General features: G+C 43.5%; 2 protein-coding genes across 5 annotated transcripts in view; both read left to right on the top strand.

The window, feature by feature from the left end:
* The window catches only part of LOC127226109 (keratin, type II cuticular Hb5), a 103,619-nt gene that overhangs the window by 10,189 nt on the left and 76,697 nt on the right, over positions 1–16,733 (top strand). The gene's annotated exons all lie outside the window — the stretch shown is intronic.
* On the top strand, positions 738–14,985 carry LOC127226113 (keratin, type II cytoskeletal 6B-like). Of its 3 annotated transcripts, none has more exons than XM_051189970.1 (4): positions 738–890; positions 1,031–1,251; positions 1,445–1,479; positions 1,583–1,819. In XM_051189970.1, the coding sequence occupies exons 1-4, from the start codon at positions 846–848 to the stop codon at positions 1,816–1,818; spliced, it is 537 nt and encodes a 178-aa protein (XP_051045927.1). In that variant the 5' UTR covers positions 738–845; the 3' UTR covers position 1,819. The 3 variants fall into 3 exon arrangements, with proteins under 3 accessions (XP_051045927.1, XP_051045926.1, XP_051045928.1); XM_051189969.1 differs by lacking the exons at positions 1,445–1,479; positions 1,583–1,819 and adding exons at positions 14,552–14,586; positions 14,690–14,985 and having other exon boundaries at positions 740–890; XM_051189971.1 differs by lacking the exon at positions 1,583–1,819 and adding an exon at positions 14,690–14,985 and having other exon boundaries at positions 740–890.

Here is a 16,733-nt window from a genome sequence, read left to right as displayed (position 1 = left end):
AGGATACACAACACAAAGCCACAACACCCTCCTAAGAACCAGACAGGGCAACAGAAACCAAGGAACAAAACACCCACCCAACAAAGGCAAGACCAGATATCAGCACCTTGAATTACAATAATCATAAACCAAGATGCCTCGATGCCAGCACAAAAACACAACCAACAACAACCATGACACGATGTCTCCACTAGAGCCCAGGATCCTAACACAGTAGGCCCTGAGAACTTGAACATAGATGAAACACAAGACGAAGACCTTCAGACAGACGGCCTCTGTGGATATGATAGAGGTCCTGAAAGAGGAAATGAATCAATCCCTTAAAGAAACCCATGAAAACACAAGCACATGGGGGAAGGAGATGAGTGAAACAGTTCAAGACCTGAAAGCGGAAATAGAATCAAGAAAGAAAACACAAACTCAGGGAAACCTGGAAAGGAAAATTATAGAAATCAGACAGTAACCTCAGAGGCAAGCCTCACCAACAGAATACTAAAAGTGGAAGAGAAAATCTCAGGCACTGAAGACATGATAGGAGAAACAGATATCTTGGTGAAAGAAAATGTTAAATGCTTAAATCCTGGCAGAAAAGATTCAGGAAATCTGGGACACTGTGAAAAGACCAAATTTTCAGTTCCCAAGAGAGCTATGTAGTCCATGTTCTCCAAAAGCCATCACACTCAAGATAGTGCAGGTCATCTAGAACTGAATTTGCTTTTGCATGCAAAGCTCACACAAATGTTATCTCTTCAATTGCCCTTCAGTACGAGGAGCTGCAGGTCACAGCAGGAAGACACGGGGATGACCTGCGCAACACCAAGCAGGAGATCGCAGAGATCAACCGCATGATCCAGAGGCTGAGATCTGAGATCGACCATGTCAAGAAGCAGGTGGGATAGACAGAAAATGTCAGATATTGCTGTCCATTATCTTCTGTCCTCTGGACTCTTGCTTGCTGGGAGCCAAGATCTGGGGCTCACCCTCTCGAGAGAGCCACAATAAAGTTGGTTTTCTTGCTCTCTGTGTCCAGTGTGCCAACCTGCAGGCTGCCATTGCTGAGGCTGAGCAGCGTGGGGAGATGGCCCTCAAGGATGCCAGGGGCAAGCTGGAAGGTCTGGAGGATGCCCTGCAGAAGGCCAAACAGGACATGGCCAGGCTTCTGAAGGAGTACCAGGAGCTCATGAATGTCAAGCTGGCCCTTGATGTGGAGATCGCCACCTACAGGAAGCTGCTGGAAGGAGAGGAGTGCAGGTGAGTGCTCACCCTCCTCACCTCCATGATGCCAGGCACTGAGTACAGGGTAGGGAGCACTAGCTGTGGCCACAGTGACTACCTTCAGGGACCACTGGACCAGGGATTCTCTGTGAACTGTCAAAAGGCTGAGGGTTCCCATGGAGACTGAGGTCATGGCTCCCTCTTTCTTACCTGTTCTGTTTTCTTCCAGGCTGATTGGTGAAGGCATTGGACCAGTCAACATCTGTAAGTAGTATGCTTGCCCGCCTGTCCTTCCCCTGCCTCGTGTCTGGATCACTGGACAGAGTGGGCTCACCGTGACCTTTGTCCCCTCTTGTGTCCTTCACAGCTGTGGTGCAGTCCACCGTGTCCAGCGGCTATGGCAGTGCAGGTGGTGCCGGCAGCAGCTTGGGCCTGGGAGGAGGCAGCAGCTACTCCTACAGCAGCAGCCACGGCCTTGGAGGTGGCTTCAGTTCTGGCAGTGGCAGAGGCATCAGTGGTGGCCTCAGCTCCTCTGGTGGCAGCTCTTCCACCATCAAGTACACCACCACCTCGTCCTCTAGCAGGAAGAGCTACAGGCACTGAAGTCCCTGCACCAGGCAGAGTGTCCCTGACTGATCCCCAGCTGCCCTGGCTGCAGAGCCCTGTGCTCAGGGGCTGTCCTTGCTGGCTTCCTTCCTCTGCTCTCTGGTTAGGGCTGAGGAGCTGAGTCCTTGTTCCTGTGCACCACACCCATTTACCAACCCCTGTTTTTCTTCAGAATGCTAAGGTTTGTCTTCATCTCATGATCCATTATAACTTGTCACTCACTGTGTCACTTAATCAACAGATGCTTGCTGCTATAGCTCTACCTTTTTTGCTACATGTGTCACCAAAATGATTTCTGCCCTTTTCTTGCTGGGAATCTATTCCTGGGTTCTGATTTTGTGAACCTCCTTGGCAGAAGCCAGTGACTGAGTGATGGACAAAATGTAATCAAGTAATGTTTTCTCAGCTCTTTGCCTCTTGTAACTCCCATATAAAGCAGATTAAGAAAAGGATGGATGACATGAAAGTCTATTCTGGTTTTTCAAGGGGTGCACTCTTTCTTTTAAAGAAAATGTAAACCCTAATATTTTCATTCTCTGCCTCTGTAGAAGGTCAGTACTGTTATGGTACCCTGGCACTCAGCATCCCTTCCCAGTAGTATTCCATCTCCACCTGGATCCAGCTGAGCCAGCAGTGTTTGGCTTGCCATTTGGGTGCAGTTCTTACATGGTATCCACACCATGTTAATTCCGTGATCTTTTCAGATACAAAAATTCCTGGTGTTTTTCTTATTTTTATAAAAAGTAACAGTGTTGGATAAAGTCCTGCTATGACTTCTCTAAGCTGTGCTTGTGCTCCATCCATCCCTGAACTCCATCTAAAATCTCAGAGTGTAGTGGTTGGAGACAGACAGAAGGATAAGATCTGCACCGATTTAGTAGATTTTATATCTACTAAAAAATTCCCATCCACTGATGCTTGAATTTACACATGTGAGCCTGTGCATATTGACTGCTCTAACTATGCAAACCCAATGGCCTGGTTCATCTGCCTGGCTTTCTGAGATTATGTGTCCCTCTGTACCTGCGTTAACTCAAAGTATCTGTTAGAGAATCATATCCCTGCCTAATTAGAGCAAAAGCTGTGAGAAAGAGAGAGAGAGAGAGAGAGACGTTCATTTGTGTGTATGTGTGTGAAAGACTGCACATGTTTGTATGTGTGTGAGTGTTTGTGTGTGTGAGAGAGCCTGTGAAAATGTGTGTGTGTGTGTGTGTGTGTGTGTTTGCTCACCCAGAATCAAACCCTTTCTGTTCTGAGCTGAATATCTCTGCTGTGTCTGTGATATCCCCTGCTGCCTATAGCAGTCAAGATTTCTCCTGCCTTTTAATTCTTTAGCTGGCAGAGAAAACAAAGTAATTCAGACCCCTAGACTGTAATGTTGATTATTTCATGTAAAGTAGTTCTGGAACCTGACATGTAGGTATCCTCAAGTGTTCACTCCTAATTGTTCCCCACCAAAATGGGCGTCTCCCCCTTTTACACGGGCACTGTCTCACTTTCATCCCCAATATCAGGCATGGGATGGCTGATCATAGCCCATGCACCCCATACGTGAGTCTATATCCATAAGGAACAATGGGAAGGGACATTATTCACAAAGTGTATATACAGACGTACGGGTTATTACATACATGGTTTTAGATAAAGTTATAATCTCAACATACTTAGAAATCTAAAGTGTCATAAAGTAAAATTATGAGTCTATATGTCAATACATTATGTAATTTTAAGGAAATGTACCCAAATCTTAAAAGCTGAAAAATAGTAAGATATGGAGATATGGTCAGGGTAGCTAGCCATGCATCAACTAAGGAAAACAGTCAAACCTATGAGAGAACCCATGAAATGTGATCATTGCCTAATTATGCCAACACGGACAAATGAAATGGCACCTACATCTACCTCTAGGAAACAGGCATGGAGGAAACAATGTATGACTCACTCTATGCGAGCCAATATCACCCTAACCACCCTACTAGAGAAAGCTGCTCGAAGAAAGGAAAACCTTAAACTAACTCCTCTCACAAATATTACATAAAAGTGTTCAACAAAATGGTACTAAATAGAAAGCTGTGGCATATACAAAGAATTCTACACCACAACTAACCAGGGTTCATTCCAAATGTGTAAGGCTAGTTTAACATTCAAAAGCAAACACTACAATCTGGTATTCCAAATGCCAAAAAAATAAATAAATAAAAAATAAAAAAATAAAAAAAATAATCCAACACCCTTACAAGTTGACATAAATAAAAAGTTCACAACTGGTCCAAAGATAGAGAAAAAGTGTTCACAAAGTGCTCAGTCATAAATGGGACATCTATGTCACTACACCCTCTCCCTCCAAGTCTCAGGGACCATGGCAGAAGAGGGGGCCGGAAGACTATAAGAGCCAGTGGTCAGGGAAAACCAGAACAAAATGGTGTCTTCTGTGCATGACAGGGCAGCTGCACTGTGAATCCACAGCAGCCATGGTTAGCTGCATAAAACCTGCTGGCGATGAAGCCACAGTCAACATTCCAGCATAGTGGGGAGAGTGTCTCATGAGCTCCCACCTGCAGCTCAGGAACTACTGACAGTTGATACTGGGACTCAAACCCAAGCCCTGGTGCCTGTGCAAAAAGTACTATACTGATGGAGCCATTCCCTGGGCTGATTTGAACGCTCGAGATGGAGTGAGTCGGTTTTCTTCGAAGATGTGGTTCCTGACAGGTCAACCGTGCTCCAATGGAGGGGCCCACACCCATGCGTATTTGGGAAGCACCAATCACATTTTGTGGGTGAGAGAAGAGGAGAGTGATAAAGAGACATTATGCAGTGGAGGAGGGATCTGGTAGGAGGAGGAGTCAAGAGTTAATGAATGTGATCAAAATACATTGTAGATGTGCATAAAATCCCAGTGAACTAATTTAAAATACTGTTTTTCAGTGTCTCTTTCTCAACCTGGAGCTCACCAATTCAGCCAAGCTCAATGTCTAAGGCATGTTCTGTAGGGCTTGCCTTCTACACAAATGCTGGGGATCAAATTCAAGTTTGTGCAATGAGTTCTTTATTGACTGAGCAGTCTCCCCCAGGACCTCCTCCCCACAATGACTTATAAGTTTGAGGTAACCTACAAGGGAATGCACAGTGTGATAAAATAATTCAACTTTATTACCTATCTCACTGAAGGGGGAAGGAAAGCAAAGGCTGACGTAACAGGCTTTAGAAGCAAGTGAGACTAAAGGGTAAGGCTTTGTGGGAGTACTGTTGATCCCGTGGGGACATGGCTTGGGAATTCTGAACACATGGCACATGTGTGTTAATCACTCACTATCTAGCAGACAAACAGTCTATCCTATCAAAGGGGAAGAAGGATAGAAGGAGAGAGGCTCGATTAAATATTTGGTTGGTGTAATTTTGGAGGCTGACAAGTTACAATATCTACACCTACCAAGCTGGAGACCCAGGACAGCCAATATTTACTTTGTTGGAATGAAACAATGTCCTGTCAATGGTAGTCAGGCAAAGGGAATGCCCTCTGGTTCAGCCTCTTCGTCCTGTTAGTTCCTTCAACTACTTTGATCAGACCTATTCTCATTATTGAGAGCAGTTTGCTTCACTCTATCATTGCAGAGTTAATCTCAAAGAAATACATTCACAGCCACACCCAAATATCTGGGCACCTATGTTCCATTTAAGTTGGCACAGAAAATTAACTATTATAATGTGGATTGTGAAACAGGACATCTAAGAAAATAGGTGACAGGTTGTCTGAGCTATATTTCTCATCACATTCTGTAGGAAAGCAAGGGAAGAGGCTAGAAGGACCATGATGCTAATGATTTGGAGTTGGACATAGGATGGTTACTTATGAAAACACACAGAGCTATGGATGCAGTTCAGTGGTAGAGTGCTTGCTTAGCACATGCAAGGCCCTGGTTTCAATTTCCAGCACTGAAAAAACAAATGAATACCATGTATAAAATGAATATCATATATATAAATGAATACCATATGTATAAATTATGTGTATGTATGTATGCACACACACACACACACACAAACACACACACATCTGTTATCTGACAGGGTCTAGAAATTGTGACACTTTAGTTGCACTGAACATATCTAGTGTCTAGATCTTTGTTCTTAGCACTATGGCCTAATATAACTATTACAATGATTTTCATGTGTCAGTGTGAAACCACAGAGTGCCCAGACACTTGATCAAATATTATTCTGGATATGTCTGTGATGATGTTTTAGGATAAGGTTTGCATTTGGAGAGGAGGCTAAGTAAAGCCCATTGCTCATACTGTGAGAGGCCTTCATTCCATCAGCAGAAGGAAGGCTGGAGTGGAATGAAAGACTGACCCTCCTTTGAATAACAGAGCTTTCCAACCAAGGGCTTTACACTAGGATTCCAAGTCTTCCTGGCTAAGCAGAGGCATCGGGCCTTCAGACTCAATCTGACATTCTAGTTCTATAGATTTGAGATTTTTTTTCCTGCTCCATAATTAGGCAAGATAGTTCCTTAAAGTCAAAGTCTTCATATATGACTGTTCTGCTGGTTTTATATTTCTGAAGAATCCTTCCTGATACCAGGAAAGAAGGCCTCTCAGAGCAACAACTGGTTTTAGGCTCCTAGTGCATCAGGCCATGGCAGAAAGTCAGGAGGAAATAATATCGGTTAAGGCCTAAAACAAATCCACAGTGAACAGAGCTCCCAGTGGCTGAATTAGAATAACTTAAGCCATTTGTCAAATAAATAACTATTGGATTATGACCTAAAGTACAAGGAAAATACTCATGAGCCTACATAATTGCAAACAAATGGCTAGTGAAATAAATCAGTGATACATAAAGGGATTGCAAACCCAAGTTTGTGTAAGTATTCCTCCTTCCTCCAGGCATAGTGCAACTCCTCCCCAGGTGTGGGCTCTGATGAAGAACTTCTTGCCAAAGGTGCGGTGTGGGAAGGAGGTGAAGGGGAACTGTACAGCAGCGATGTTGAGGAGCTGCCTTACCCAGGTGATTCAGAACTCCATCCACAGTGGTGTCAACTATTGACACCATCACATGATCAGAAGGAGCCTCAGTTCTCAGGCTCCCCCAAGAATCCCAGAACCCCTGCTGTAATCATCAGGGAAAGTGTCAAAGAACAACCAAAAGATTCTATGGAACATAGAGCCTCTGCTCCCCCAAACTTTCAAGACCATAAAAGCATTTAAAACCTGGCAAACTGTCTCCAGCCATTTGATGAAAGTGAGCTAGGGCATCCTGCATCAGACAAAGGCCCCAAAATAAGAAGTATGGACTCCTTGAGAGCATATTTATATTTGTTCATTAACTGTAATGAATGAAAATGTCAGTATGAAGTATATTAATATTAAAGGGAGCTGGGTCTGACTACATAGCATCCCTTGGTGCTGTCTTTGCATCGTTTTGTGTCTAAAACCAATTCCAAATTAAGGTTTAAAAAAATCAAGCTCAGACACTGCCTCAGAGTGGCCTCTGTATTTTTAACTAACAATGATTTTGTAAGCAGACTTACAAAACTGCCACACAAGAAAGCGAGGTATGCCAAAAGAAGGGAAGAGAGCAAGGAGGAAGGAAACTAAAAAGGGGGAGGGAGAGAGGGAGAAATCTAGGGTCTATACAAAAATACCAGTTATCTCAAATTGGTGTAAGCTCAACTCACTTGTAACATTCTAAAATTTGTGTTATTTCTAAATTAGTTTTTGAGACAGTGTCTCACTGTGTACTGTCTGATTAGCTTAGAACTCACTATGTAGATGAAGCTGGCCTCCAATTTGCAGAGCCTCTGCCTCCACAGTGCTGGCTGGTATTAAAGGTGTGTGCCACCATGCCTGGATCTTCTTACATTTTTAATGTTGAGTGAATATTAGAAAGGTATAAGAGACCAGGTTTGGTGGCTCATGTCTGTAATCCCAGCATTTAGGGACTAAGGCAGGGAAATTGCCATAGGTTGCAGCTACATAATGAGAATCTCTTCTTTTTTTTCTTTTCTTTTTTTTTAATGTTTTTAAATAGAGAAGGCTATTAGAAAGATTTTCTAAGCCATGCTTTAGTTGTAGACCATCTAAGATATCTAAGATGAAACTTAGTTACTCTTTCTGCTCCCCAGGAGAAAGGACTCTAGGATCTAGACTGTGATTTTTAAGGTCCATTGAGAAGAAACATTGTACAACATTCCTCCACCCATTTAGGACTGCAGGGGGGAACAACAGAGTCCTTTTGCAATGACACAGACACATGCAAGGTGCAGAAGGGTGCCTCAATGGCAAGGTTGGTTGGATATGTCATTGCCCTGCAAAGGAAGCTAGTCAATCCTCTTCTCTAGCATTCAGACCAGAAATGACAATGAAGGAGCTTTAGTGACACGCTGAAATCTAAGGACTTTGTACTAGCACAAGGACATACTGGTTGTCCACTCTACCTGAATTGTCCATGATCCAGCACAGATGCTGTGGACTCCAGCCACAGTGGCTAAATCCAGGGGCTCCACATGCATGGGAACCCAGCCCAGAGGTGGAGTGAGGTGCAGCAGGGAAGGGTATGATTGCTGAGAACAGGCTGCTCCTGACTCCAGGGCACAACCCTGGGGATTCCTTGAGATGCAACTCAACCTTATAGCTGGCCTTGAGAAGAGCCAGCATTGGGCTGGAGAGATGGTGCCATGGGTAAGAACATTTGCTGCTCCTCAGAGGACCCAAGTCTGAATCCTAACACCTTAACACAACTGGCAGCTCACAACTCTGTAACTCCAGCTCTGGAGAATCTGAAACCTCTGGCCTTCAAGGGCATGTGCATGCGCCCATGCACACACACACACACACACACACACACACACACACACACACACACACACACTTTTGAAGGAGGAGGAGAAGAGAATTGGCATTACTTCAAAGGAAGTAGGGAGAAAAGACTGTAGGGTCTGTCTCCTGATATGGCCCCTGCTGGGGCAGTCACTTGTTCTCAGAGACATCCCTTTCTGGCCCTCATAACTCTCAGCTTTTCACCTCCACATCTGTAGCCTCTTTGGCAACCGTGTTCAGCTTAAGCCTAACCCACACCTGCTTGTGCTTCTCTAGCAATTTGCTCATTAGTGATCATGGGAAAGCACACAGCTTATTCCTGGAGGAGGTAATGAATGGGTGGCCAGGAAGCAGGGTCTCCCCCTGCCTCAGCTGGAATCAGAAAACCACCTTCTTTAATAGGACTTAAACTTTTCCTGCTGATGACCATGTTTTGCCCAAGAAAGTTTTACATAAATCTGAGTGTGTACATACATAAAACAGATACCGCTCATAACAAAATGACGCCTATATCGTGGGTACTAAGAAGTTCCACTTAAATCTTGACAAAGGCTTAAAAAGGGATTTAAAAAACAAAGCATCAGAGACAAGAAAGGCTTCTTGGTAGCAGCATTTTTCTCCGTCAGGCTGTTTTTCTAGAGACAAGCGAACACTCATGTAGCTCCTTTGAGGGAGGTTTCCTGACTCTGTATAAGCAGGAAAAAAACAAAACAAAACAAACAAACAAAAATGCCTGGCTCTTTTAAGAGGCCCTGCTAACAATTTAATGGTGTGCATGAGCAGCTGGCAATGGCAGTGACCACATCTCCAAGCCAGCAGCATGCTGCTTGATAGCAGCATAGACCAAGGCAGTGAGCATATAGCTCTTACTGCTGGTAGTAAACGTACCCCTGCCATATTGAAAAGCAATGTTGTTGTTTAGCAGATAAAAGACTCATGGCTAGAAAAAGATAAAGATTTACAGTAAAGGCAGATTAAGATAAAGAACAACCTCTAAAGGTTTACAGTGTGTTTAAACTATACATAGGCTTGGGAGAGAAAAAGAAACAGGATAAAGTGGTTAAAAAAAAAAAGAAAAAGAAAAAGAGTAGCTGGGTGTGGTGGCACATGCCTTTAATCCCAGCACTCAGGAGGCAGAGGCAAGCAGATCTCTGTGATTTCAAGGCCAGCCTGGAATATAGAGTAAATTTCAGGACAGACAAAAATTACACAGAGAAACACTGTCTTAAAAAAAAATAGAAGTAGAAGAAATAGAGTAATAAAAAAGCCATGTGAAGATGAAAAGTACACAGAGAGTTTGGATACTGTATGGTATTGTGCTGTCTTTCAATTGCTCAATTACTATGGAAGGAACAACTGCTAAAATATACTTGATTATCAATGCTGCTAAATTAATCCAACTTCTCTATTTCAAACTTTAACTTCAAAATTTAAGTCTAAGGACAGGTTATTGGTAAAAAGAATTTCTATTTTTGTTTCCACAGAAAATGAAAAGCTGTGGATCTCTTCCAGGCTAACATGGTTTGATCAAGCAAGAACTCCCTGAAACAGTGTCCCAGGTGATCCAACATTTAAAACAGCTGTGAAAAGGCAGTCTTACAGACTTCAGCCAAGATTTCTGTATTTTGGATTCTCATGGTATGGCAGCATTCCCAACCAGCAGGAGGCAGTTTGGGAAGAACGATGCCCAAATTCCAAATTATTGTCTACAAATGTTTATTTTCACTTAAATGGGGATGATTATAAATGGTTAATGATCACAACCAATCTCTTTATAAGGTAAAAAGGGGATTATGATATAGAAATGAATGCCTTGTTTTGGAATGGGTTTTCATTTATTAATTCAATTTAAGGTCTATTTTGTGATATGTGTATTTATCCTCTTGTTTAGGTATTGTGTTTATATGGCTCATTTTAAAATGTAATATATAATTAAGTACAGATTGTAGATAGTTACCTATGATAGTCAAAGCTTATGGTGAAGTTAGTTAGGTTTTCTAGATATATAGAGATATATTTCACTTGGATAGGCATTCTTCAAACCTTTCAAAAACCTACAGAATATGGCATTTAAAATGGTTTAGGGTTTTTCTTATCAATGAGGTACAACTGCTCCTGGCAACGTCACCTGTGTCAAAAAGGAAGATGAACTTCGAAGAAACTCATTATGGAGTTTGCTTCTAATATGGCAAGACTATCCATTTGAGCAAGATACTGCTGTCTGGACTGTTTGACTTTATGATGTATAAACTGGACATGCAGGACCCATAGAAAAGTGACTGCTGAAATATGATGGACATTGCTACAGGGTTCCTGATTCATGGAAGAGTCTGCCAGACATTCCACAGACACAGAGAAAAGTGATTGACAAACTGACAGTACAAGTGGACAGTTTAAAGTTTCCTGCTTTGCTGAGGAGTCTGCCAGACACACTATGGCCGATAGGCAGAAGATGGAACATTACAGAAGAACTTTGGGTGACTGACTAGGCATCAAGTTGTCTATCATTTCTAGAGTGTATATATTATCCTTCTGTGGTCTTTGATGGAGATGAAGACAGATAGTTATGATTATAGTTATCCTTAGTTATGATTAAAGATAAGTTACATATACGATTTTAGACTCACAAAGACAGGATAGATGATGGAATATTTTCTTTAAATCTTGCTAAATGTTAATGAACTAAATATTGTTAATTATAGGTCTTATTTGATAACTGTTTTGTTATATATTTTACTATGTTAAAGTTAAAACCCTTTTTATTTTATACAGAAAAGAGGAGATGATGGGAGATGTCATTCTGTGTATATCTTTCTCTTATTGGTTAATGAATAAAGCTCTGTTGACCAACAGGAAAGCAAGTTAGGCAGGATTAGGAGACAAGGAGGATTCTGGGATATGTAGTAGAGAGGAGTCAGGATGTAGGATGTGAGATGATAAGAGGTCCCGACTCTCTCTCTCTCTCCAGTAAGACCACATGGAAGCACTTAGATTGATAGAAATGGGTTAAATTTAAAACAGAGTTAGCCAATAAGAAACGGTTGTAACTAGCCAACAGTTTCATAATAAAAAAATTTCAGTCCATGCACATACAGAACCTTTACACTGTTGCCAAACATCTCATGATCCCCAAATTCAATTACATAACCACATATAGGGTTATGATCTTGATTTAAGGAAGTTGAAATCTAGAGGGTGGACATTCCATCATGGCCTACTGGAATTTCTGTAGAGAATTAGAACAGCACAAAGAAGGGTTTAAATGGCAGATCTCTCAGCCTCAGCACATGCCAAGCTGTGCAATATGGGAGCCAGACCCACTGAGAACTTGACACTTATGTGTCCCTGCCTCTGTCTTATACAAGACCACCATGTCTCTCCTTTAGGCGTGGTTCCTGGAGCAGTAGGACAAGGTTTTAGATATCAAGTGGACCCTGCTGTAGGAGCAAAGCATCAAGCCATCAAGGGGTGCATTAGCACTCCGCAAAGGACACAAAGGACACTTTGACTTGCACCTGACAGCCATGTGTGGTGGAGAAGACTGGCCCACTCTCCAAACCTCACCTCAGAAAGACTGGGGACCAGGTTGAGAAATGAGGACCAATCTTTAGCAAATAAATCACAAATTGTTACCAAAAATAAAAAAAAAAAACATAGAGCAAAAAGATTTACAGGGGTTCTAGGAGAGATTTGGTTTGTTTTTAAGTGAACTGTTTAGTAACGATGAACAATGTGCTTCACAATTCTGAGAAAGAAAAGACAAGGATCTTCAATATAAAGTATATGTATTGTATATATTATGTCTCTACAATATTATACATGTGTGTATGTGATCTATCTGCAGGTCAAGCTGCTGTGTCCTTTTTGTAACTATGAAGATGGAATGACATCACTCAGAAGAGAACCACACTGAGCCCAGTCCTGAGATCAGACCAGGATAAGCAGTGAGCTGAGAGCTCCTGAGGACTCCTGGGCTGTCTCCTGAACTGCAGAAGGCTTCTTACTTCATTGGGAGTAGAAATGCTCTGAAAAGAAGCTTGGATCAATCCTATCACAGCAAATCGCCCTGCACTTGCACTCCAGAACTAGACACTGCTCTAAGAAGCAAAAAACCTAGAGACAGGAAGAAAAGTGGAACAGAAAAGAACCTAGACACACTTGTTCAAGTGTCTGTCTGTCTGTCTGTCTGTCTGTCTGTCTATCTATCTCTGTCTCCCCAGCATATTTAATTTATTGAAATAGATGTTTTTTTTTCCTATAATATATCCTGACTACAGTTTCCCCTCCCTTTGCTCCTTCTAGTTCTTCCTCCACCCCCTCCCTTCCAGACCCACTCCCTTTCTGTCTCCCATTAGAAACAAACAGGATTCTATTATATTATAATAAAATACAAGATAAAACAAAAACTGTTCCATCAAAGTTGGACGAGACAAATGAACAGAAGGAAAAGAGCTCAAGCAAAGGCATGAGAATCAGAGACATACTCGTTCACACACTTGGGAATCCCATAAAAACACTACACCGGGAGCAGTAATACACAAAAACTTGAAGCTTCACTGAACGGCGTTGACTTTCAGGATACAGCAGGCACTTTCTAAGAGAGATATCCAACCTGTTATCTCCTATCTCCTAACTAAAAATGTTAATAACCCAAAACAGCAAACTGCCTAAGTCTTGAGGAGAAGCCATAGGTCAACGAAGGCTGGATTCGGAAGTAAAACGCATCCACGGGTAAAATCCACCTATTGTCTCTCTTGTGCACCACAGCATGAATCTCTGCAGGTAATAGAAAGCAGACACAGAGATGACCTTACTCCATCAGGAAAGATATTTCTGAGGACTACACGACACAACAGGTGAAATCTGAGATCAACCAAGACAAAAAGCCACTGTGTTATGGGCAATATGGAAGGAAATATCACAGCTTGTCCTGAGCATGTGTCAACAACCGACTCAGAAATATTTGCTGGGGGAAAAGAAGAACTGGCAAGAGGAGGCCATGTGATACCTATACTTAGGAATCAAGTTGATGAGCAAGACAGATCCAACCTATGGGTCAATGGACCCATGACCTAAATAGAACCAATCCCAGTTGCTCAGAGCTGTTTGATCATAAGGCTGAACTTTGTAATAGGAGACCCATGGACTGCAGCTTCACACAGTAACTGACTGGAAAGGAAGAACTGGGCCAGAAAAAGTGAGGTGCCACCAATTTGATGAGGGTTCCAGGAAAAATGAGAACATAGCAGGAGCAGAGAAATAAAGAACAAAAATTTGTGAGGGTTTCTGAGATGAGAGGAAGTCATGGGACTGGCCACCTTCTGAGTGTCCACCAGTCTCTTGGTATGGCCATACTATGGCATAAGAAGTTGCAGTGTGATCATCAAAAATAGTCTCTGGAGACTCAAGCGACAGCACAGTAGACAACAAATTTGTCACATAAGCTCTAGGACTTGAATTTAAATACCCAGAATTCATATGATGCTGGACTTAGTAGTACACATTTGTAATCCCAGGGCTACCAGCTTCACATGGGTTCTGGGGAAGAACAAGCTGGAAGGTCTGGAGGATGCCCTGCAGAAGGCCAAACAGGACATGGCCAGGCTTCTGAAGGAGTATCAGGAGCTCATGAATGTCAAGCTGGCCCTTGATGTGGAGATCGCCACCTACAGGAAGCTGCTGGAAGGAGAGGAGTGCAGGTGAGTTCTCACCCTCCTCTAGCCTCTGAGGACACCTCCATGATGCCAGGCACTGAGTACAGGGTAGGGAGCACTAGCTGTGGCCACAGTGACTACCTTCAGGGACCACTGGACCAGGGATTCTCTGTGAACTGTCAACAGGCTGAGGGTTCCCATGGAGACTGAGGTCATGGCTTCCTCTTTCTTACCTGTTCTGTTTTCTTCCAGGCTGAATGGTGAAGGCATTGGACCAGTCAACATCTGTAAGTAGTATGCTTGCCCGCCTGTCCTTCCCCTGCCTCGTGTCTGGATCACTGGACAGAGTGGGCTCACCGTGACCTTTGTCCCCTCTTGCGTCCTTCACAGCTGTGGTGCAGTCCACCGTGTCCAGCGGCTATGGCAGTGCAGGTGGTGCCGGCAGCAGCTTGGGCCTGGGAGGAGGCAGCAGCTACTCCTACAGCAGCAGCCACGGCCTTGGAGGTGGCTTCAGTTCTGGCAGTGGCAGAGGCATCAGTGGTGGCCTCAGCTCCTCTGGTGGCAGCTCTTCCACCATCAAGTACACCACCACCTCGTCCTCCAGCAGGAAGAGCTACAGGCACTGAAGTCCCTGCCACCAGGCAGAGTGTCCCTGATCCCCAGCTGCCCTGGCTGCAGAGCCCTGTGCTCGGGGGCTGTCCTTGCTGGCTTCCTTCCTCTGCTTTCTGGTTAGGGCTGAGAAGATCATGTGCCTTCATTATTTCTCTGTTTGTCCTTCTCCCCAGTGTTCAACTTCAGAACATCAGCAGCCATTGTCACACAATTTGGCTCCCATTCATGTGAGTCTGATTTGATCTGAGAATGCTTCATTCATGCCCCAGAGAAGTGAATACTGGTCTCTGCAATGGGGAGTCCTCCTGGGAATCCTGGCTACCCTGCCCACTGAAGCTGTGTTCAGTAGTACACGTTCTGACAGGCAACTATCTTGTCCTTCCCTCTCGATGACCCTGAATGCTCTGTGGCACACACTCCTGACAGAGTGTCTGTCTCTGTACTCTTCTTCTCCTGCCCCTTTTTTGCTTAATTCGAGCAGAATTAAAATGTTAAACGTTTTGCTCTTCGTTGGTTCATGTGTGATCTTCCTCATCCCACATACTTTTCATTGTCTTTGGGCAACCCGGCTTCTCCCTCTGCTGACCCCAAAGCTCTCTTCCTAAACTTATCAGACAAGTTCATTTGATGCTGTAGGAATTCTCTGGGACGTGGTCGTCATTAACTCAGCTCTCCACACTTAATGCTTTTCTTCAATGTACATTAGTACATACAGTAAAAACTATATCAGTGCTGCTTATTCTTTTCTTTTTTACTCCACCTTTTGGCAATTTTGTCTCTGCAGTGTCTGTTGCTCCCTGAGAGACTCCCCATCTCAGGGCCCTGGTCCTCCAAAGCAGAGGCAGTTGGGAAATGGCCAGAGCGTCTTGACTCTCTGGTTACCAAAACCTTTGTCTTGAAGGAACTGCTTTGAGATGTATCCATCAAACCATCTGGTGCAGTGAGAAAGCACCCTGTCTTCAGTGTGTGGGCTTGAGGCTATAGAGTACCAACTGCTGAGTGGACCTCACACAACCCAGAGACGCTTGGGAGAAAGCCCGCATTGTTCCTCTGAGACATAGCTGACAAGAAGCAACGTAAGGAAGGAAACATTTGCTCTAATTTGCCACTCCGTCCAGATAGAGAAGTGTGGCAACAGCTGGTTGCTCCTCGTGTCTCCATGCCTTCCCTACCCAGTCACCTTGCATTCACAGTCAGGAAGTGGAGGGAAATGATGCTGCCTCTCATCTCACTTCTTCCTTTTATTCAGCCAGGGTCCCAGCTTATGGAACGGCACCACCCACCTTTCCCCACCTCACAGTTAACCCCTCCCAGACGTGCTCAAAGGTTTGTCTTTTGAGTTGTTCGAGATATTCTCAGGTTAGCAAATGACAACAATAACAGGAATCCACTTCAGAAAACAAATTTACATGTCTGTACCTGTCAGAAAATCAGTAATCTCCAAACAATGTTGGCTATAGATTTCATTTGAAGCACTGTTAGCAGAGAGATGACATCAAAAGATGTTTCTTGCAGACAGGTGACTTTCAGGCTCGCGACAACTTCACTTTGGAGAAGGCTGGCAAGAAAAACTAGATGTAAGGAGTTTCTTCAGATCTATTCAGAAATCAAAAATCAAGGCTTTTACACAAAACAGACTCCAGATTTTGGACCATGTTTACCCAAGTCTGATATGGGGTGTCCTGTATGATGTGAATATGTGTTGCTTTTATTGCTTGATGAATAAAGCTGTTTTGGCCAATAGCCAGGCAGAACATAGCTAGGCAGGCAATGAAGATGCAGATAGAAAGAAGGCCAAGTTGTGGGAGATGCCATGTAACTG

This window comes from Phodopus roborovskii, unplaced genomic scaffold, assembly GCF_943737965.1.
Source record: "Phodopus roborovskii unplaced genomic scaffold, PHOROB, whole genome shotgun sequence".
Classification (NCBI taxonomy): domain Eukaryota; kingdom Metazoa; phylum Chordata; class Mammalia; order Rodentia; family Cricetidae; genus Phodopus; species Phodopus roborovskii.
Note: the sequence above shows the minus strand (reverse complement) of the source record. Positions and strands in the feature narration are given on the sequence as shown.